General features: G+C 37.2%; 1 protein-coding gene across 2 annotated transcripts; it reads left to right on the top strand.

The window, feature by feature from the left end:
* Positions 1 to 1,916: 1,916 nt before the first annotated feature.
* On the top strand, positions 1,917 to 22,185 carry LOC138335550 (uncharacterized). Of its 2 annotated transcripts, none has more exons than XM_069284690.1 (11): positions 1,917 to 2,060; positions 3,685 to 3,786; positions 4,836 to 4,929; positions 5,889 to 5,956; positions 7,903 to 8,021; positions 17,300 to 17,375; positions 18,837 to 19,300; positions 19,669 to 19,790; positions 19,902 to 20,084; positions 20,561 to 20,719; positions 21,484 to 22,185. In XM_069284690.1, exons 1-11 carry the CDS (start codon positions 2,013 to 2,015, stop codon positions 21,525 to 21,527), a joined length of 1,479 nt encoding a protein of 492 aa, XP_069140791.1. In that variant the 5' UTR covers positions 1,917 to 2,012; the 3' UTR covers positions 21,528 to 22,185. The 2 variants fall into 2 exon arrangements, with proteins under 2 accessions (XP_069140791.1, XP_069140790.1); XM_069284689.1 differs by having other exon boundaries at positions 20,561 to 20,800.
* The last annotated feature ends 1,032 nt before the right edge of the window (positions 22,186 to 23,217 follow it).

The raw sequence follows: 23,217 nt of genomic DNA, 5'->3' as shown, positions 1-23,217 counted from the left end.
GCTGAGATTATTCACATAATGCAGTGAGATCTGTACCCCAGTAATTGTACTGGACGCTTATTGGATCGAATAAGGCACAGGAATCTGAGAATTAGTTACAGTTTATTTGATTATGGACCCACCACAGTGCACTCAGACCTTTTTTAGACGTTTTAAGGATCTAGATAAAAAAATCAGTAAAAACTATACTCTACATAGTACTATATACTTATAAATAGTACTGTATGTAGAGTATGATTTTTACCAATTTTTGATCTAGACCCTTGAAACACCTAAAATGGTCTTAGGGTATCTAGTGGGTTCATAATCATATAAACTGTAACTAATTCTCAGATCACTGTTGAATACAGTATGAGTAAATGTGTTTCTAACTCTCAGAGGACTACACACTCAGTGTTTGACATACATTTTATGCTGAAATTCAAAACTGACAAAAATTTGCAATTGATTATGTGGGTTCTAGAAATATGACGCACATGTCAAATATTGCATTATTCAATAATTGAGTTTATATGCAATCTATCTTCATCTATATATATTGTATTCATTTTATTGATATTCAATAATTCTATTTGTAAAGTATAATATTTGTATTCATATTCATTATTTTAGTATTTGTATGCAATGATGCGCATTTATATTATCAACAAATCATTTGTACAATGTATTTCAATAATTTGTATGTATATTAATAAACTTTTCATTTGTGTTCTATATGTCATATTTATATTCTAAAATATTCATTTGCATAAATTCCGAATTTATGCTGAATATTATTTTGCATTCATAAATTAAATCTCTCCCATAATTTAAAGCTGCATATTTGGGCTATTAGACCATATTTTGTCATTGCTTGTTTAACTGACCCTGAAAGATACGGATTATGGACTTCAAAGGCCCACTACCTTTCTGAAACTGCTTTTATCTTTTTAAATGGAAGTGTAAAACAAGATCATTAATTTTGTAGAGTCGCAAAAGTTACTAATTTACCGATAATACTACACGTATCATCACCTTCTGAACAATTTGATTAAAATAAAAAAAATGTTTATTTTCATAACACATGTCGTCTTCCTAAATACCGCGCGGTAGTTGACTATCACTGTGTAAGATGGCAAAACAGCGAAACGATTCTCCACTGTTATATCATATATTAGGCAGGAAATCTTGCATATGTTTGGTGTTGTAACCTCAGCTTAGGCCATCGGTATATATTTTCTGTTGTTATTAATGTTTTTAAGCTTAACTTTATATTTTGCTCCGGAAAGGTAGTGGCCCGGCCCTTAAAAGTTATTCAATATGAATGTGAAGTAATATTGAACATAAATTAATTTGAGATGAATTGCAAATGAATTTTATTTTTATTTTTTAGAATATCAAAATGGTGAACATGAATAAAAATATAAAATATATATTAAATGCAAACGGCTATTTAGAACACAATGAAAACTATTTAATACAAATGTTGAAATATGGAGTACACATGTATACAAATAATTTACAATGTGAATTTAGAATTATTGAATATTAATCAATTTATGCAATTTACATCTGTAAATAAAAGAAAAAATACATTGAATATGCAGTGAATATTCAGTTACTGAATTATTGCAGCGTTTGACATAAGCCATGTTGAAATTTAATATTTGCCCTTTGAGCTAATGAGCTCCTGAGTGCCTACTGCAAGAACACCTGCAAGAGCTAGTTTAAATATTTTTTCCATTGAATCCCATGCTTTATTTATTGCATTTTATTTAATGAAAGTTAAAATTAAGTGCAAGCTGTCATAAGTTTCCCCATTTGTTTTTATTTATTTATATGCACAAAAACAACGGATCTTTGATCAACGTTTCCGGATCTTCTTCACCCGTCCTTGTTGTCGCACCGCTGTTTAGAATCATTGCAGTCATGATCACTGAAAAGCTTCATTCGAAATAGGCGGCTGTGTTCAAATGTGATTTTTCATTTTCATACCGATCGCAGTTTCTATGCCTATTATTTCATAGGAAGTTATGCCATCAGCTAAAGAAGATGACAGCAATGCTTCTAGTTTTGGACAGGTATCAATATAATGCGTCATTTATTTTGAAATGTCGGATTATTCAACTCGCAAGATTCTGTACGCCGATGGCTATTTACCAATTGCAATTGCAAAGGGTCCGCAGTTTGTCTATTTCTTATACTGGTCATGAGTAGATCTAAAAGCAGAGTAAAGTAGATCATTATAATGAATTTAAAGGTTTTCCAGGCTGCAAGGATATAATCCCTGATTTCCAGTAATATATACCTAGACCCCATTTAGGTAGTGGTGTTACGTCATTTTGAGATCATAATTTAATTCATGAAGAGGAGGAGGGTCCTGAACTGGAGGCTACCGTTGTCCAACATGTACAACACTTAACATATACAGTAGGTCCTAGCTATTCATTGCCAACGATATAAAGATCTAGGCCTTCAACGGGCATGAATAAGTCCCAATCTAATTAAAATTAGACTTGTAATTCTGCTCCACTACAATACTCTACGTTACGCTCCAATACAAGATCTAACGATGCCCCGTTCGAGGTCACCTCAGCATGACCTCTGGCCTAGAATTGGAACATCTCGGGACGTACTATTATCCGTTTACACTTCCAAATGAATCAACCACACCGAAGATTCCGTAGGCGACACGCTGATTGGCTAACCATAGGGGTCATGCTGAGGTGACCCCGAACGGGGCATAGTTAGATCTTGTATTGGAGCGTAACGTAGAGTATCGTAGTGGAGCGGAATTACAAGTCTAATTTTAATTAGATTGGAATAAGTCCTCTTCACTATTTTAGGGTACCATCACAAAATTATGTGTTTAGCTATATATAACACACGCATATAATACTGTCCACACCTTACATTTTTATTCTCTTATAAGCGCCCACTTTGTTACAATTGTTTAAGCTAATTGCAGTGACTATGGTAATATGAATTTAAGGCAAAGCCTCAGAAGAGCGCAGCTACTTGTAATAAAATGTTATAGTTAGGATTGTAACACCTGGCCCAAAACGAGATTAAAACTGTTTAAACTTGTAGTCATGAAGTAAGTCCGATCATTGATTTTTATTAAATACTTTTCTTCAATACTATTGGTGGATGTTTTTATTTGTGTCTAGCAATATATTGACAGTCGTCATATACAGGCCAGAAAAAATATTCAAATGGAATTATTCAATTTCCCTTCGATCTTGTTTCTCTATAAGGCTGAAAACTTCTGACCTTTAGAGAAAATTTCAAATCTTGTGGTGCTGATAACGAAAATTAAAACATGGTTGCCTGCACAGAGGCGCAAGACTATTTCCGCGGGACACGATTTCAAAGTTCAAGGGGTACTGGAATGTATTAAAATCTATATTCTTACTCACGTGTTATGGTTAGTAGAGCTTTGCTCTACGCAGCCTTTAGTCATGCAGAGAGCTGCGCTCTTATTAGAAATAAGTATAGATCTAAGAGAACAGTGGAAAGTACACATTCCTGTCGTGCTTACACACGTGTTATGGTTAGTAGAGCTTTGCTTGCAGAGAGCTGCACTCTAATATAATCAGCCTTTTAAACGACATCTTGTTTCAAATTATATTTCTTTAAAGTAATGCAGTTTGACTATTTATTTTCCAACTCCTTGCTAAAGAACTTTTTTCCCCCATTTGACAGAAGGATTTCTCTACAGAAGAATATCAAGCTATACAGAATGCTCTCCGACAAAGACTAGGTCCTGAGTTTATAAGTCAACGAGTTGGAGCCGGTGGACAGAGGGTATAGTACAAACAATGATATTCAAATTGTACTAGCAATTTGTTAGCTAGTAGAAATAAAATTTGAAACAGCTTGCAGAATGAGAGTAAAATACGAACTCCCAATATCAATTTATTATTAGCTTCAAAAGAGTTAGAAACAAACCCATGCAGCGTTATATAATTATTTAATTAGTTGTAGAATGCTCCAACAATACTAGAGATTAACACTACAAGATACTTTGTAGTATTGTGTTGTGTGACTCAAACCAATGTATTCAGGGTGGAAGAAGACCTCATACATATGTGTAGGAGTAGATATAATCAACTATATAATTTTAGCCAGTACGAACTGATGGGAAAAAATTAAATTAAAAAAAAATTTAATTAGCTTTAATGTTGTAGGAAATAAATACTCATTATTAGCTAATTGGAGCTAGTGAGAAGAAGACAAAATTAAATGTTCACTGGCATTAGCTAAATGGAGTTGGTGATGAAATAAAATATATACAGTAATTTACTACATATTACCCGAACTTGAAACAAAACATAAAGGGTTTTATCACATAATCCGCCTGACATCCAGTGATTTCGTCCGTGTAATATTTTTGCATATGTCACTAGTGTAATATGACTAGGAGCGATTCTCATTGGCTGGAAATTCATTATGACGTCAAACAGAAACAATAAAATGACGTCAGGAAAAAAGATGTGACATCAGGGTTACGAGGCCAGCGGGACAAAATGATGGCCTCTGCTGGATTTTTGGAATACATTTTGACGTGAATTTTTTGTTACCTGGTATGTAGGTTTTGTAGTTATGTGATAAAAAACTTGTGTTCATTTCATATGAAATTTTATGAAACTTGTCTCAACGTTTCAATTTTCGCTAAGGCTTGCAAAAATAGAAACTTCTTAGACTCGTTTCGTAAAATCTCTTATGAAATGAACGCTCATGTAAGATTCTATATGTATGTTGTAATCTTTGTAAGTACACTACATATGTAGTGTATGCCCTTACTGTAATATCAGTTGTTCTGAGAATGATGCTGTTCTTCCTTGTCATTCTAGCTTGCCTACATTGAAGGCTGGAGACTTATAAATCTCGCAAACGAGACATTTGGCTTCAATGGCTGGTCCCATGCTGTCACAAACCAAACAGTGGGTAAGTAATGTTTCTATTATGTGAGCCTTTCTGATTTACATTTATAATTATATTTAAGATAGGTACCGGTTTTCACATAGGTGTTTATATAATGAGCAATATGAGCTTTGTCATCCTGGATACTCCAGGGGTTCCGATCACTTCCAATCTCTACTCCCCTGGACTATCTCATAGAAAAACTGAAGGCAGCTCAAAGGAAGAAATCTTAACCAATCACAGGCCAGCAAAAAATTCTTTGAAGGCTACGGATACAGCAACACAAAACTTCAGAGCCACACAGTCAACGACAGTGTATCTTTATACGGATCTTTTGATGGGCATCAAAGGACTGAATTACCTGTTCTGTTCTGTTGCCTCCAATTTTACTATGGGATAGTCTAACTTAAGAAATTACCAAAGTATTCAGTATGGATTTAAACATCCTTGCTACTCCAGGGGTTACTATCACTACCAAAATCAAAGATGGTTGCCTGTCGGCTAAATTGTCCGATTTACAATATACAAAACGGGGATTTCAAGATCCCAAAACGACGTGAGTTTGAGATTATGATGTCATGAAACTCAGGACAAATGATGATGTCATAATCACCGGATGGTTTGACTAATCGACGGTAAACTGTACTTGACCCTCGTCGTTTCAGGATCTCGAAACCCCCGAATTCCATCCTCAATACCCCAGAGGTTACTATCGCTGACGTTATATCCTGGATGTGGATTCTACCCCTGGACTATCTGATAGTAAAATCGAGGATAGAGTTTGAAATGATTTTTAAAAGTTAATTCAGAATAAACCTTTATGCTGTAGATCATTATCTTAGTCTCGTTTTCAACATTAGGCGAAACTAAGTTGTTGCTAATTAGGCAAAAAATAAAATATGGTATAGAATGGGTGTAAAAAAATATCATTTATAAATTTTGGAGGTGAGTTTATTATTTTAATCATGATTAATGTGTTCCAGATTTTGTTGATCACTACAATGGAAGATTCTATGTAGGTGTCAGTGCTTTTGTAAAGGTAAAACTCAAGGTAAGTTTGATGACAGTATATTTTATAAATCACACATCTGGGACTTGGTGGTTATGCAGATGAGGTGTCTGATATTATAAAATATGCCATTCACCTAGAGGTCTTCACATAGGGCTATGTAATAAATGTGAAGATCACAGGGGTCTGAGAATTAGTTCAGTTGATGTATACATTTGTATTTGCTTAATAAGACCACTTTTGAAGGGTCTAAAAAGGCAACTTAAAACACTATTTGACCTGTGTATAAAGACCAAATGACTATAGAAACCAATTTTCTCTAACCCCTTTGGGTGGTCTTTATAGACAGGTTTGACTGTCCCTTGGGTGGTCTTTATAGACAGGTTTTGACTGTACTGTATAACTGCTGTACTATAGAACATGATTTTTTCGTTATTTTTGTAGTTGCTATATATGAACCAATGAATATCATTATTATTATCGTTGTTCCATTAATTAACCACAAATATTTCTATCCATGAAAACCAGGAAATAAAGTGCCAACATATTTTTAGCCCGCCATCATCAGATGATGGTCTATTCAAATTGCCTTTTGTCCATGGTCCGTTGTCCAGACATCCGTCCGTCTTTCCCTCTGATAACAATTCTTGTTACCTATATTTCTCAGAAAGTGCTAAAGGAATCTTTCTAAAATTTCATATATAGGTTTCCCTAGGACCCTAGTTGTGCATATTGCATTTTAGGACCCATTAGTCAACAAGATGCCTGACCGGTGGCCATCTTGAATTTTGAGAGCTAAAATTTGTTACTGCTATTCCTCAAAAAGTACTTTAGGGATCTTTCTGAAATACCATATATGTAGGTTCCCCTAGGACCGTAGTTGTGCATATTGTATTTTGGGACTGATCGGTCAACAAGATGGCCGCCAGGCAGCCATCTTGGATTTTGATAGTTAAAGTTTGTTACCGCTATTTCTCAGAAAGTACTGAAGGGATCTTTCTAAAATTAGTTGTGCATATTGCATTTTGTGACCAATCGGTCAACGAGTTGGCTGTTGCCAGGAAGCCATCTTGGATTTTAATGTTTATTATCGCTATTTTCTCAGAGAGTGAATGAAGGGATCTTTCTCAAATTTCATATGCAGGTTCCCCTAGAGCCCTATTGTGTGCATATTTCATTTAAGGACCGATCGTCAACAAGATGACCGCCAGGCAGCCATCTTAGATTTTGATAGTTAAAGTTTGTTATCGTTATTTCTCAGAAAGTTCTGACAGGATCTTTCTCAAATTTCATATGTAGGTTCCCCTAGGGCCCTAGTTGTGCATATTACAATTTGAGACTGATTGGTCAACAAGATGGCCTACTGGCCGTCATTTTGGATTTTGGTAGTTGAAGTTTGTTACCACTATTTCTCAGAAAGTATTGAAGTGATCTCTCTCAAATTCCATAAGTATGTTCCCCTTGGACCCTAGTTGTGTATAGTACCTTTGGATGGGGCCGCGGTGGCCGAGTGGTTAAGATGTCCCGACATATTACCACAAGCCCTCCACCTCTGGGCGGGTTCGAATCCCATGTGGGGCAGTTGCCAGGTACTAGACCGCTGGTACCTCCGGGTACTCTGGCTTTCCTCCCCAACAAACCTGGCTGTTAATAGGACGTAAAAATAAACAAACCAAGTACCTTTGGAATTGATCAGTCAGTAAACAAGATGGCCAACCCGCCGCCATCTTGATTTCACAGCTGTTTCTCAGAAAGTAATGAAAGTGATCTGTCTTAAATTTTACATGTAGTATGTTTGAAAAAGTTTGAAAAGCAGGGAAAGATCCCTTTTTCCATTGTCAGACATAGATCATTCTTTGGTGGGCGCCAAGATCCCTCTGGTTAATGTTATAAAGTGTCTGTGAAATATTAGTACATGAATGTTGCATATAGGTACAGTCAGTGGTTAAAATATCTGTATTTAGAAAATCTTCATTGTGTTATAATAGGATGGAGTTTTTCATGAAGATATTGGATACGGCGTTAGTGAGGGCATGAAATCTAAAGCCCTGTCTATAGAGAAAGCGAGGAAGGAAGCTGTGACCGACGGCCTCAAAAGGGCTCTGAAGTAAGTATAACTACTGAACAGTCGACTTTAGGGCATGAAATCTAAAGCTTTGTTTATAGAGAAAGCGAGGAAAGAAGCTGTGACCGACGACCTGAAAAGGGCTCTTTACCCTAAACTCCCAGATACGCCAAACTAAGCCAATAACGTGTCAGTGTTGAACAAATCGTCATAGCTTCCTTATTTCAGGAGCTATTGAGATACTGATTATACCTGCTAAAACTGGAGATAATAAGTAATATTATGTGTTCTTGCAAATTTTTCATTTAACAATGTTTTCATGAAATGCTAAAAAATAATGCTTGAACTTCATACTGTTGATAACTTATTATCCCAATTTTATATTTATCTTGTAATATATACAAACATTTTTAGCTCACCTGGCCGAAGGGCCGGTGAGCTTATGTCATGGCGCGGCGTCCGTCATCCGTCCGTCTGTCCGTCCGTCCGTCCGTCTGTCCGTCAACATTTCCTTTAAATCGCTACTAGTCATAGAGTTCTGCATGGATTGTAACCAAATTTGGCCACAAGCATCCTTGGGGGAGGGGGAACAGAACTTGTATAAATTTTGGCTCTGACCCCCCGGGGCAGGAGGGGCCAGGCCCAATAGAGGAAATAGAGGTAAATCCTTTAAAACACTACTTGTCCTAGAGTTTCTGCATGAATTGTAACCAAAATTAGCCACAAACATCCTTGGGGGAGGGGGATACAGAACTTGTATAAATTTTGGCTCTGGTTCCCCACCGGGGACAGGAGGGGCGGGGCCCATAGGGGAAATAGAGGTAAATCCTTTAAATCGCTACTAGTCATAGAGTTGTACATGAATTGTACCAAAAATTGGCCACAAACATCCTTGGGGGAAGGGGAACAGAACTTGTATAAATTTTGGCTCTTGTCCCCCGGGGGCAGGAGGGACGGGGCCCAATAGGGGAAATAGAGGTAAATCCTTTAAATCGCTACTAGTCATAGAGTTCTGAATGGAATGTAACCAAATTTGGCCACAAACATCCTTGGGGGAAGGGGAACAGAACTTGTATAAATTTTGGCTCTGACCCCCGGGGGCAGGAGGGGTGGGCCCCTATAGGGGAAATAGAGGTAAATCCCTATAAATCGCTACTAGTCATAGAGTTCTACATGAATTGTAACCAAATTTGGCCACAAACATCCTTGGGGGAAGGGGAACAGAACTTGTATAAATTTTGGCTCTGGTCCCCCGGGGGCAGGAGGGGTGGGGCCCAATAGGGGAAAATAGAGGTAAATCCTTAAATCGCTACTAGTCATAGAGTTCTGCATGGAATGTAACCAAATTTGGCCACAAAAATCCTTTTTGGAAGGGGAACAGAACTTGTATAATTTTGGCTCTTGCCCCCCGGGGGCAGGAGGGTGGGGCCCAATAGGGGAAATAGAGGTAAATCCTATAAATAGCTACCTGTCCTAGAGTTTTGCTTGGATTGTGACCAAATTTGGCCATAAACATCCTTGGGGGAAGGGGAACAGAACTTGTATAAATTTTTGGCTCTGACCCCCTGGGGGCAGGAGAGGTGGGGCCCAATATGGGATTTAGAGGTTAATATTAAAATTCCTTCAGAAAAGAAACAATGAACCTGTATTCAGAACATTACTTGGCATTACAAACCAGGTGCGCGATACAGGCCCTCTGGGCCTCTTGTTTTCAGAAACAAAGATTTCATCTAAAAAGTATGTGTGATATGTGTGGTTTTACGCAATACAAAGCAATATGTGATCAGTTTTAACCATTTTTTCTCACCAATATAGTATAACTTATAGGTACGATGAAAGTCAGGAAAATGCTGAATAATCCATTCCTTTTGAACGTATGATTCTCTCTTTTTTGATAACATTCACATTAACAATTAAAATCGGACGGTTATAACGAAAACTAGGCATACAGGCAGTACAGTATAGTGTAGAAAACGACTTCCGATCAATTATATCCGGATCGTAATGATCGATATTCGGTTCACTTCTCCAAACCGAACCCTCTCTAAAACGGCCAAAATTCTTTGCACCGATTATGATCGGTTTCGAGAGGTTCCACTGTATTTACATTTTTCCTATAAATATACACAGTACTGGTAATTCATTATCATATAAACGACGCAAAGTTATCAAAAGGAAGCATATCTGGACTATCAGTATCATAAATTCATTGTTCATTAAAAAGATGGGAAAAAACCTTGATAAAATATATACAGCACACAAAATTATTTTGTGGATTGGAATACTAGATTAACTTCAAATAATGACTATGACATTTTATCTTTATTTTAAATATATACATTTTGTTTGATGTTTATAAGAAAATTACTGATTACAAGTAATGGAAATAAACAATTCAAGTGTCAACGACAGAAGATATTATAATGATATTTAATATCCAGATCATTTTTAGCTCACCTGGCCCAAAGGGCCGGTGAGCTTATGTCATGGCGCGGCGTTTGTCGTCCGGCGTCCGTCTGTCGTCCGTCCGTCAACATTTCCTTTAAATCACTACTAGTCATAGAGTTCTGCATGGATTGTAACCAAATTTGGCCACAAATATCCTTGGGTAAAGGGGAACAGAACATTTATAAATTTTGGCTCTGACCCCCCAGGGGCAGGAGGGGCGGGGCCCAATAGGGGAAATTAAGGGAAATCATATAAATCGCTACTTGTCTTAGAGTTCTGCATGGAATGTAACCAAATTTGGGCCACAAACATCGTTGGGGGTAGGGGAACAGAACTTGTATAAATTTTGGCTCTGACCCCCCTGGGGCAGGAGGGGCGGGGGCCCAATAGGGGAAATAGTGGTAATATCCTATAAATCGCTACTTGTCCTAGATTTCTGCATGGATTGTAACCAAATTTGGCCACAAACATCGTTGGGGGAAGGGGAACAGAACTTGTATAAATTTTGGCTCTGACCCCCCGGGGGCAGGAGGGGCGGGGCCCAATATGGGAAATAGAGGTAAATTCTATAAATCGCTACTTATCCTAGAGTTCTGCATGGATTGTAACCAAATTTGGCCACAAACATCATTGGGGGAAGGGGAACAGAACTTGTATAAATTTTGGCTCTGACCCCCCGGGGGCAGGAGGGGCGGGGCCCAATAGGGAAATAGAGGTAAAATTCTATAAATCACTACTAGTCATAGTGTTCTGCATGGATTGTAACCAAATTTGGCCACAAATATCCTTGGTAAAGGGGAACAGAACTTGTATAAATTTTGGCTCTGACCCCCCAGGGCAGGAGGGGCGGGGCCCAATAGGGGAAATTAAGGGAAATCATATAAATCGCTACTTGTCTTAGAGTTCTGCATGGAATGTAACCAAATTTGGCCACAAACATCGTTGGGGGTAGGGGAACAGAACTTGTTTAAATTTTGGCTCTGACCCCCCTGGGGCAGGAGGGGCGGGGGCCCAATAGGGGAAATAGAGGTAAATCCTTTAAATCGCTACTAGTCATAGAGTTCCTGAATGGAATGTAACCAAATTTGGCCACAAACATCCTTGGGGGAAGGGGAACAGAACTTGTATAAATTTTGGCTCTGACCCCCCCCGGGGGCAGGAGGGGTGGGCCCCTATAGGGGAAATAGAGGTAAATCCTATAAATCGCTACTAGTCATAGAGTTCTACATGAATTGTAACCAAATTTGGCCACAAACATCCTTGGGGGAAGGGGAACAGAACTTGTATAAATTTTGGCTCTGGTCCCCCGGGGGCAGGAGGGGCGGGGGCCCAATAGGGGAAATAGAGGTAAATCCTTAAATCGCTACTAGTCATAGAGTTCTGCATGGAATGTAACCAAATTTGGCCACAAAAATCCTTTTTGGAAGGGGAACAGAACTTGTATAAATTTTGGCTCTTGCCCCCCGGGGGCAGGACGGGTGGGGCCCAATAGGGGAAATAGAGGTAAATCCTATAAATAGCTACCTGTCCTAGAGTTTTGCTTGGATTGTGACCAAATTTGGCCATAAACATCCTTGGGGAAGGGGAACAGAACTTGTATAAATTTTGGCTCTGACCCCCTGGGGGCAGGAGAGGTGGGGGCCCAATATGGGATTTAGAGGTTAATATTAAAATTCCTTCAGAAAAGAAAACAATGAACCTGTATTCAGAACATTACTTGGCATTACAAACCAGGTGCGCGATACAGGCCCTCTGGGCCTCTTGTTTTCAGAAACAAAGATTTCATCTAAAAAGTATGTGTGATGTGTGGTTTTTACGCAATACAAAGCAATATGTGATCAGTTTTAACCATTTTTTTCTCACCAATATAGTATAACTTATAGGTACGATGAAAGTCAGGAAAATGCTGAATAATCCATTCCTTTTGAACGTATGATTCTCTCTTTTTTGATAACATTCACATTAACAATTAAAATCGGACGGTTATAACGAAAACTAGGCATACAGGCAGTACAGTATAGTGTAGAAAAACGACTTCCGATCAATTATATCCGGATCGTAATGATCGATATTCGGTTCACTTCTCCAAACGAACCCTCTCTAAAACGGCCAAAATTCTTTGCACCGATTATGATCGGTTTCGAGAGGTTCCACTGTATTTATATTTTTCCTATAAATATACACAGTACTGGTAATTCATTATCATATAAACGACGCAAAGTTATCAAAAGGAAGCATATCTGGACTATCAGTATCATAAATTCATTGTTCATTAAAAAGATGGGAAAAAACCTTGATAAAATATATACAGCACACAAAATTATTTTGTGGATTGGAATACTAGATTAACTTCAAATAATGACTATGACATTTTATCTTTATTTTAAATATATACATTTTGTTTGATGTTTATAAGAAAAATTACTGATTACAAGTAATGGAAATAAACAATTCAAGTGTCAACGACAGAAGATATTATAATGATATTTAATATCCAGATCATTTTTAGCTCACCTGGCCCAAAGGGCCGGTGAGCTTATGTCATGGCGCGGCGTTTGTCGTCCGGCGTCCGTCTGTCGTCCGTCCGTCAACATTTCCTTTAAATCACTACTAGTCATAGAGTTCTGCATGGATTGTAACCAAATTTGGCCACAAATATCCTTGGGTAAAGGGGAACAGAACATTTATAAATTTTGGCTCTGACCCCCCAGGGGCAGGAGGGGCGGGGCCCAATAGGGGAAATTAAGGGAAATCATATAAATCGCTACTTGTCTTAGAGTTCTGCATGGAATGTAACCAAATTTGGCCACAAACATCGTTGGGGGTAGGGGAACAGAACTTGTATAAATTTTGGCTCTGACCCCCCTGGGGCAGGAGGGGCGGGGCCCAATAGGGGAAATAGTGGTATATCCTATAAATCGCTACTTGTCCTAGATTTCTGCATGGATTGTAACCAAATTTGGCCACAAACATCGTTGGGGGAAGGGGAACAGAACTTGTATAAATTTTGGCTCTGACCCCCCGGGGGCAGGAGGGGCGGGGCCCAATATGGGAAATAGAGGTAAATTCTATAAATCGCTACTTATCCTAGAGTTCTGCATGGATTGTAACCAAATTTGGCCACAAACATCATTGGGGGAAGGGGAACAGAACTTGTATAAATTTTGGCTCTGACCCCCCAGGGGGCAGGAGGGGCGGGGCCCAATAGGGAAATAGAGGTAAATTCTATAAATCACTACTAGTCATAGTGTTCTGCATGGATTGTAACCAAATTTGGCCACAAATATCCTTGGGTAAAGGGGAACAGAACTTGTATAAATTTTGGCTCTGACCCCCCAGGGGCAGGAGGGGCGGGGCCCAATAGGGGAAATTAAGGGAAATCATATAAATCGCTACTTGTCTTAGAGTTCTGCATGGAATGTAACCAAATTTGGCCACAAACATCGTTGGGGGTAGGGGAACAGAACTTGTATAAATTTTGGCTCTGACCCCCCTGGGGCAGGAGGGGCGGGGCCCAATAGGGGAAATAGTGGTATATCCTATAAATCGCTACTTGTCCTAGATTTCTGCATGGATTGTAACCAAATTTGGCCACAAACATCGTTGGGGGAAGGGGAACAGAACTTGTATAAATTTTGGCTCTGACCCCCCGGGGGCAGGAGGGGCGGGGCCCAATATGGGAAATAGAGGTAAATTCTATAAATCGCTACTTATCCTAGAGTTCTGCATGGATTGTAACCAAATTTGGCCACAAACATCATTGGGGGAAGGGGAACAGAACTTGTATAAATTTTGGCTCTGACCCCCCAGGGGGCAGGAGGGGCGGGGCCCAATAGGGAAATAGAGGTAAATTCTATAAATCACTACTAGTCATAGTGTTCTGCATGGATTGTAACCAAATTTGGCCACAAATATCCTTGGGTAAAGGGGAACAGAACTTGTATAAATTTTGGCTCTGACCCCCCAGGGGCAGGAGGGGCGGGGCCCAATAGGGGAAATTAAGGGAAATCATATAAATCGCTACTTGTCTTAGAGTTCTGCATGGATTGTAACCAAATTTGGCCACAAACATCCTTGGGGGAAGGGGAACAGAACTTGTATAAATTTTGGCTCTGACCCCCCTGGGGCAGGAGGGGCGGGGCCCAATAGGGGAAATAGAGGTAAATCCTATAAATCGCTACTTGTCCTAGATTTCTGCATGGATTGTAACCAAATTTGGCCAGAAACATCCTTGCGGGAAGGGGAATAGAGATTGTATAAATTTTGACTCTGACCCCCCGAGGGCAGGAGGGGCGGGGACTGATAGCGGAAATAGAGGTAAATATTTGAATTCCTTTAGAAAAGAAACAATGAACCTGTATTCAAAACATAACTTGGCATTACAAACCAGGTGAGCGATACAGGCCCTCCAGGCCTCTTGTGTTCATTTTTTTTTAAAGATTCTCACCGCCGACAGAGCATATATGATATTCATCATTTGAACAATACTTGGTGTTTAATAGTGTATATATATACCTAATTAACACAAAAAAAATAACATAAGATAATTTATTTCGCCTTTGGTGCATGCGCAATCAGTACTTCATTCCATATAGGATATGGTGCAAAGGAATTTTTTCGGGATGCATTTAATTATTTTTCATATTTTTAGCTTGAAGTAAAATTGGAAGCTCAAACCTTTCAATGGTGGTAATGGTGTAAAGTAAGTAACTTTTGTGACTGAAGAAAAAAACTAAATCGTCTGCTCCTGTTTTTGATGGTGAAAAATACCATTTGTCAGCGGTGGAGCATCTTTAAAAATCTGAGTCTTCAAAATTAACTGTAATGAATTTGTTCTTCAAATACAAACTAGAACTAATCCAGTACAGTTTAGCAAAAATAGTCTATTGACATATAAACGAAACATGAAAATAAATCTATTTTTGGAAATATTAGGGGGATACTGACACAAACACAAAGTTCTACATTTTTTTTTTCAATTAACTTCATAAAGTGTTCCAATTGGGATAGGTCATGTTAATATATGTAGTGAGTTGCAGAGATTCAGTCATTTAGAATAATGAAACCTTTCATACACATAAAACATGTACATCATGCAAGTACAGATAGATTTAGTGTCAGTAAAAATTCTTCTCTTAATCTCAAATCAAAGACTGACACATGCAATGTACTATTTGCACTACAGACATTAAATACAGGTTGTCTGATCATACAAATAAGTCCACTGAATCCTATACATCTTCTTTATACTGCATATGCATTTACATGTAATCCAAATTATGGTTTTCTGATGGGAAGTGACAGGGCGACTTAAGCAGAAATATAAACATATTTTGCCTGTAATATAAAGTAACACATGCTTCAATTGACACAAATGTCAAATTTTATGCTCTGTGATAGAGATACTATTGATATTTGTCCAGAAAACAATTAAGCTAAAACAGATACAAGTATCTTACACAAATGTAGGGAAGTTAATTTCACAATTACAATTTGAAAAGGGGTCAGATACATTTAACATAATCCTGTAATGACACTCAGCATTTTCATCATACATCTGAGTATGTATATAAATATTTGATGTTGTAAACAGTAATATGTCAAACAAAGGATTTTGCAACACATTACATTTTTTTCAATATTTTAGTCATTTGGAAGCCCATGAAAATGGTTCCATCAGTGTAAAATTGCATCTTACCGTAGTTTATATTTTGGTTGCCATGGTAACTTTTTTTACCTAAAGATTGATTAATTGTACCAATTCTGGCCACATTCTCGTTGAAATTAATATGAAAGGTAAAAGATAACGTAATGAATGTGATAACATTATTTTTCTTACAAAATTTGAAAAGGTTGTGATCTGAAGTTTCTAAATATATATGAATTGATTTCCAAAAATATTGCTGCAAAAGGGTGAAAAATCACTTTGAAAGAAAATGTCAGATTTTCAAGAACTCTGCTGAAAATTCTTGGTAGTTAAGGGGTTAAGTAAGTATTACTACCGAACAGTCGATTTTAGCTTGATACAACTCCAATAAGTGTTTGTAAATAAGTATTTGACCTTATCCTTAACCAAAAACTCTCTCACTGGCACTTAATTATAGATATTAGCCCATAAGTGCCCACATACCGGTAAGTATCTTTGTCCATTGACTGACCAGTTAGCTGCAAATTTACCTGTGTTTGTCATTAAGTTCAAAATTTGTAAAATAAGAAAAAAGTCGGAATTTTCGAGAGAAAGTCATAATTCAACTGAGTGGTATACTTTTTCATGAAAATTACGAATTTTCTCAAAGTCTAGCCCATAGGCTATATTATTCTCTGGGAGGTTTTAAGCCTTCCACTGTGACAGCCATTGCCTTGGACATACCAGTGTAATATTGGGCTATTAATTCGGTTGATATTGTGATTCCTGTATTCTATAAATGGCCATGTTATAGACTTCCGGTACTAATTTTATTGTAGTGATCTTGGGTAACTTTGACTTTTATTCAAGGTCATATAAAATCATATACCTGTATACTTAATTCTTGAAACAACTTTTTCTCAATGAAGAAGAGATTAGACATCATAGGCATCCAGCATTGAGATAAACTTGTGAAGGTTTATCAAGTCTTTTACAAATGGATCACGGTCACAGAGACGTCTTCTTTTACATAAGCAAGAGGCCTTGAGATCCAGTTTTAGGCTGATAGCATGTCAAAGGGCAATGTCAATTCTTTCAAAATAAAATTTACTTGACAATGTATTCTTTCTCAAAAGGCCCATGAGCCTATTAAGAAAATACTCCTTGGTATTTGTCTTTTATGTTTGTAAATGATTTATTGTTATGCTAAGTTTCAGACTTGAAAATTGTTATTTTTTCTTTTCAGGAGTTTTGGAAATTCTCTTGGAAATTGTCTTGGTGACAAGGACTACCTGAAATGTATCAACAAAGCCCCAAAACCTGTAAGTAATGTTTAAGACATATTTGTCCTAAACATTTGTTTTCAAAATACCTTAAAAATCCACCTTTTGGAAAAATTTCCATATGTGCATCTGTTTCATACATTGCATACCTACATAAAAGAATGTACCATATTATTAGTTATACAGTTTATTAGTGACCTAATACGGAAAAATATTGGGTCTAAAATAAACTTGTATCGGGCAAGGCAAAGCCAAGCCTGATATATGTTTATTTTAGACCCAATATTTTTCCGTATTAGGTCACTAACAAAATGTGTAACAAATTTATCCTGTCGAAGACCCTTTCAATGAAGTAACTGCAAAATGCATTATGTACTGAGTATGGAAACCAAAACGACTCAAAACTTAAAACAATTTTCACCTCACTGAAGACTCAAATGCATTGTCATGGTCCATTTCTGTTAAATAATCCTAAATAAGTGTTGCCGATTTTGGTTTGCTTTGAAAGTGGTCATCAGCGCTATTATTCAAACATTTTGTCTCTTTGAGTGCCGTCTCGAAGCGTTACTTGACCGCCATCTTAACGTTAGGGGCAAAGAATGATAACTCTACCGTCCAAACCCGATACAATTTCTACTAACCTGATACGACTATATCTTTAATATCAGGTGACGTCATTTTAACCAATAGGAATACAAGAATCTTGTCTGAGGTGGGATAAAGATGGTTATTTTCGCTAGGATGATATTTCTCCAATTTTGTGGCACACTTTAAAAACCTTCTTGGGAGTAATTTCTCCCTATTTCTAATCTGGCTAGAATTTCTTCTTTCTGGAATATTGTGTCAAGTAAACCTTAATTGATAATGTACTAAAGCATTAATTGATACCAATGTATTTCTCAAAAGTATAACATTTCATTCCCATATTAAATGTATAGTTGTACCCTTTCATTTTTGTCTGTCATAGACCATTTAATGGTAGGACCGCAGTGACCAAAAGGTAAGATGTCTCAACATATAATCATATTAAGTAAGCTCTCCACTTTTGGGTCTCAATTTCGTATCCCATCTGAGGCAGATGCCAGGTACTGACCGCTGGTTGCTTGTTTTCTCTGATTTTCCTCCACCAACAAACCTGGCACATCCTTAAATGCCCCTGGCTGTTAATAGGATGTTAAAATAATAAAATTATAATCACTCATCAATGTTGGTTGCACTTTTAAGTATTATAAGAACTCGTTGGGATCTGTATATTAAGGTCTCGACATATTACCACAAGCCTTCCACCTCTGGATTGCGTGTTTGAATCCCATGTTGGACAGTTGCCAAGTACTGAACGCTGGTTGGTGGTTTTTCTCCTGGTGCTCTTCCTTTCCTCCACCAACAAACCTGGCACGTCCTTACATGATCCTGGCTGTTCATAAGACGTTTAACTAATAAAACCAAAGTGTATATAAAATTTTCCATGAAATTTACATGTGTGTGTTATATCCATTCCAGAGTGCCCAGTCCTATGAAATAGCTCAAATGAAACACACAGAAATAGATGTAGATATAAGCAAGGTGAGGAGAAGTGTACAGATGGATCAGGGACGGAGAACATGGGGGACAGTCACCCCTCTCCACCCCCAGGCTGACTCTGGCATCGGTCCACAGTCAGAAACAAGGGAGACAACTCACAGCACCACAGGCAGCTCAAGGGAGGCTACTACACACAGTGGCCAATCAAGCACAAATACTGGCCGATCAACTAAGTCTGAATGGACACCAGCGGAACTTGTGTTTGAGGCTCCCGAGGCTAGCTCATCATCTGTACACCAGATGTCAACACGACGAGGCTCTCTACCAGCCAATCAAAATAAGGGACCTCTTCTTCCACCAGGTGGCGATTCTACTGGTTCTTCATTGGCCAATCACAGGAGGACACAGTCTGTCCAGCTGGTCGATCCTCAATATGGTGATAGGTGGGTGACTGTTAACTCACATATTTTAGTGGTATATATATTTTAGCTCTTTTAATTCTTGCCGTACTTTGTATTCTTTCTGGATTCCGTAACGGAAGTAGAAGTTAGTCTCTCCCCCGAAATTTTTTAGAAAATGCAGACAAAATGTCAGGTTGTTTTGTGCTCATTTATTTAATTTAAACATGCTAAGGTAAGTGTAATCATTTAGACTTTAATAGTACTTCGAAATAATCTTACAAATTAATTAAAACCTGCATTAAGATTTTATTTTGGATATCATATACAGTATGTTACTGATTCGAAAATATATGCATGTTCTCATTGTACGAAAATGATAGACACATCGCTACTTTTCAAAAATATTACAGCAAAGAAGATGAAAAGATGAGAAATGAAAGAATACACAGACAAAGACAGAAGCAGATAGAATTCCAACAAAGGTTAAAAAATCAAATTCAGTCCTCCGACCAGACCACACTGAACAATATAGGTAAGGAATGAAGGCAGATAACAGCAACAAGTCTTGCTTGAGACATTGAGATATTTGTTTTCTTCGTCAATTAAAAGGGTATTGTAGCTCTCGACTGTAAACTGTTTGTAGGTCCCCCTATGGCAGCTTCCACACCAGCCTACCCATTGGGCCCACCCATTAGCACCTCTAGTCCTAAACCCAACATCGGAAAGCGCCGCAGTCAGCTTGGTAGTAGCGGACGGCCACATAGTAACTCTGACCAGCCGGACACTGACCACAAAGACCAATTACTGGTTGAAGATGGCAACTTTGGTCAGTTTTCAATCAATTCTTTATTGATTAAAAAAAATGTGAACATAAGTCTTAGTTTAAATGATGAAATTGAATGCTATTTTAAGCTTGCCCATTTAGAAAATGTAGGGCTTATGGAATCCCTCTGGAGTTAGCACAGAAGAGTAGTTTTGGCTATTGAAATACAAAATGTGTTCATTTCCAGAGAGAAGAGTTCAAAACTTTGGATTTTTAAAATTTCAATACATTCAATAGGCCAAATGTACTTGGTGTACTTAATAAGGATGTAAGTGCTGTTATACTTCATAAATGATTTCTGCCTTAATATGTATACAAGATTATAAATGTGGCTTCAAGAATTGACAATCAATTAAAGAAAAAAAAACAGGATTTGGAGAGTTTCATTTAAGGCCGTATTGGCAAAAATGTTCGTGGTTTAAATGTTTAATAATAACACAGAATTTTAGTTGAATTATTAAATATTCATCTTTGTGCAGAGGACGCCGAGATCTGGAGTCAGTCTCTGGATTTAGAAAACATTGAGCCTTTGGATGGAATTGGGAAAACAGATAAAGGTGTAAATAAGAGCCGGACAACACATAACAACATCAGAAAGTCCCGGACGCCAAGTAAACCACCAGGAACTACTGGACAAGGTACTGATGCTACAATGAACAGACATTTTCCTGTCACTAAGACTGCCCAACTTAGAAAGCTACCTGGAGAAAACCCACCAGGTATGTCCCAATACAGGTTCCCTGGCAGGTCAGCCCAACTATTTGTATAACTCATTCACCCCTGAAATTTCATAATGGACTGGTCTATTCTTTGTTTTAGAAGAGCCTAAATGTATCTTCAGGGGTGAATGAGTTAATTTCAGTCCCTAACCAATAGGGATGGTATCAGTTATAATATATATCAGTGATATCTTTTAATTACTTTTAGAGAAGTTGTTTATATGATTATAATTGATCACTTAAGACCCTGCCACTCCGGCATCAACCCTACAATTTCTACAATTTTGAATTCCCATCTCTTAGAGGAAATGCAGCCAGCTAGCAAATTTGATCAAATTTTTACTAGAATATAGTAGTTATGAAAATGATGATTTTGTACCTAAAATGTTGAGAGACAGATCTAGACAGACAAACTCAACTGTAAGGCATAAGCTCACCTGGTTTCATTTAGACAAATTAAAATTGATAACTCATAGCTTTCATCTTTTGCCAGGAATCGCCAAAGGTACAAGCATGGTTTTGTGACAAATAAGAACAATAACAGATATAATGTACCTACATCCTTTCTATACAACTAGCACACACACACACATATTCAGTCACCAAATTCCTAGTTATTGTTTCAAAAAAAATCTAAAAACACCTGGGAGCCGATTTCTAATTCATAATACCTTCTTTTACAGATGACTTCAATGGCTTCCAGAAAAGACGCAGAGTAGATGTGTGATAAAGATCCAACTTGTCTGCATCACAAGTATCCGTTATGTAATCTTTGAATATTGATGTTGAAATGTGCAATATTTTCTATGAATTGGAAAAGACGATGTTTGAAATGGATTTCATTTTTTGTCATGAAATTTTCAGACAATGACTATATATATGACTATTGTGCAGCTTCAATTTAAAATATGATCATGTATTGTCAATGAACACAGCTGTAACTGTATAGCAGGTAATTTTTGCAGGGATATTTTTTTTGTGATTTCGTTGGCCATATCACAGTGGTTGCAAATTTTTTATTGGTTGAATTATTAATACTATCACAAAATTTGCATTCTCTGAAATTTAATTTTAGGTTCAAATCGCAGAAATGTTTGCCCATGAAATTAACTGAATGTACAGTATATTTCAAGATATATGTTAAGATTAAATTATTGAAAAAATAGTCTATTCAATTATATTTAAAATGGTTTCATGCATTCAGTAATTGTACATAAATTATGTGTTGCTGACACTTTCAATGTCTCTGCTAGTTATATAGCTATACACTCAAATGAATTTTTATAGATAACAAATTTGTGAGTATTATTTATTCAACATTTCATTACCATTTATTGTTGAATTTTTTTTATATGTTTTGTAGAAAATAAAGTCCTCAAATGATGTGATTTTGTAATCAATCATTGCATCGCGAAAATCTGGATTTGCCTCTTGTAATATTCAGGGGGAACAGTTTACGTCATCATGCGGTTGTGTTTGGGATAGAAATCTGACCATTTACTATCATCTTACCGAAAAGCGCAACATATTTATTATTAAATCATATTTAGTGACCTTTGATGTTTTAAGACATGTACAGAGCTCATGAATCCCCGACAAACATACCAAATTTACGTATAAACATCTTATTTTGTTTCCAAAATGCTGTATTTATTAGATAGTTTTGTCAGTAATGTAACATACACGTTTCTCTGGTGTCTGTGAACTTGATTTTGATCAATATGGCACAGGTACATTTCCCTGCAAAGTGATACAACTTTCCACACAAAATACAACTATTTGATTTAGATATTGGTAACCCTAACCCCCCCCCCCCCCCCATTTTGTTGATCCCTAGTCTTGTGTATTCAACTTGATATATTGTACTGCAGTACATGTACATTTAGATATATATTATCCTGTGGTGATATGATGAACTATCAAGTTTGTTGAATAACCTTGTTATCCAATCATTCATTCAGAAACCCGGAAATTCATCTTTAATACAGGACTAACATGAATGGCATTGACCTTAAGGTAGCTCCATACTTTTGGGAAAACCCATGTCATTTTTTTCTAACAGGTCTTATTTTCTTGCATTTTTCATGTAGATTTCAAATCTATAAAGATAAATGGGTGTTCTCGAACTACTTTTTGAGATATTTGAGCTTGAAATATACCATCCCTGCAAATTTGCTGACCGAAAATAGAAAAATTCATAAAATTATGTTTTCTGTAATATTAGGGTGAATGTAGTCTCGATCCTGTTGATTTTTTGTCCCAATTTTCTTACGATAGAACAATATACAAAACTATTTTATTTTTTCAAATGCTAACTAATTTTTGTTATTTCCCAGGACCGTTTCTATACGTAATTATCATGTTTTGCCATATTTTCTCCAGTAAAAAATCAATGAATAGGCCAAAAAGGAAATGAA

Source organism: Argopecten irradians, chromosome 11 (genome assembly GCF_041381155.1).
Source record: "Argopecten irradians isolate NY chromosome 11, Ai_NY, whole genome shotgun sequence".
Lineage (NCBI taxonomy): Eukaryota > Metazoa > Mollusca > Bivalvia > Pectinida > Pectinidae > Argopecten > Argopecten irradians.
This window is presented reverse-complemented; position numbering and strand designations above follow the sequence as displayed.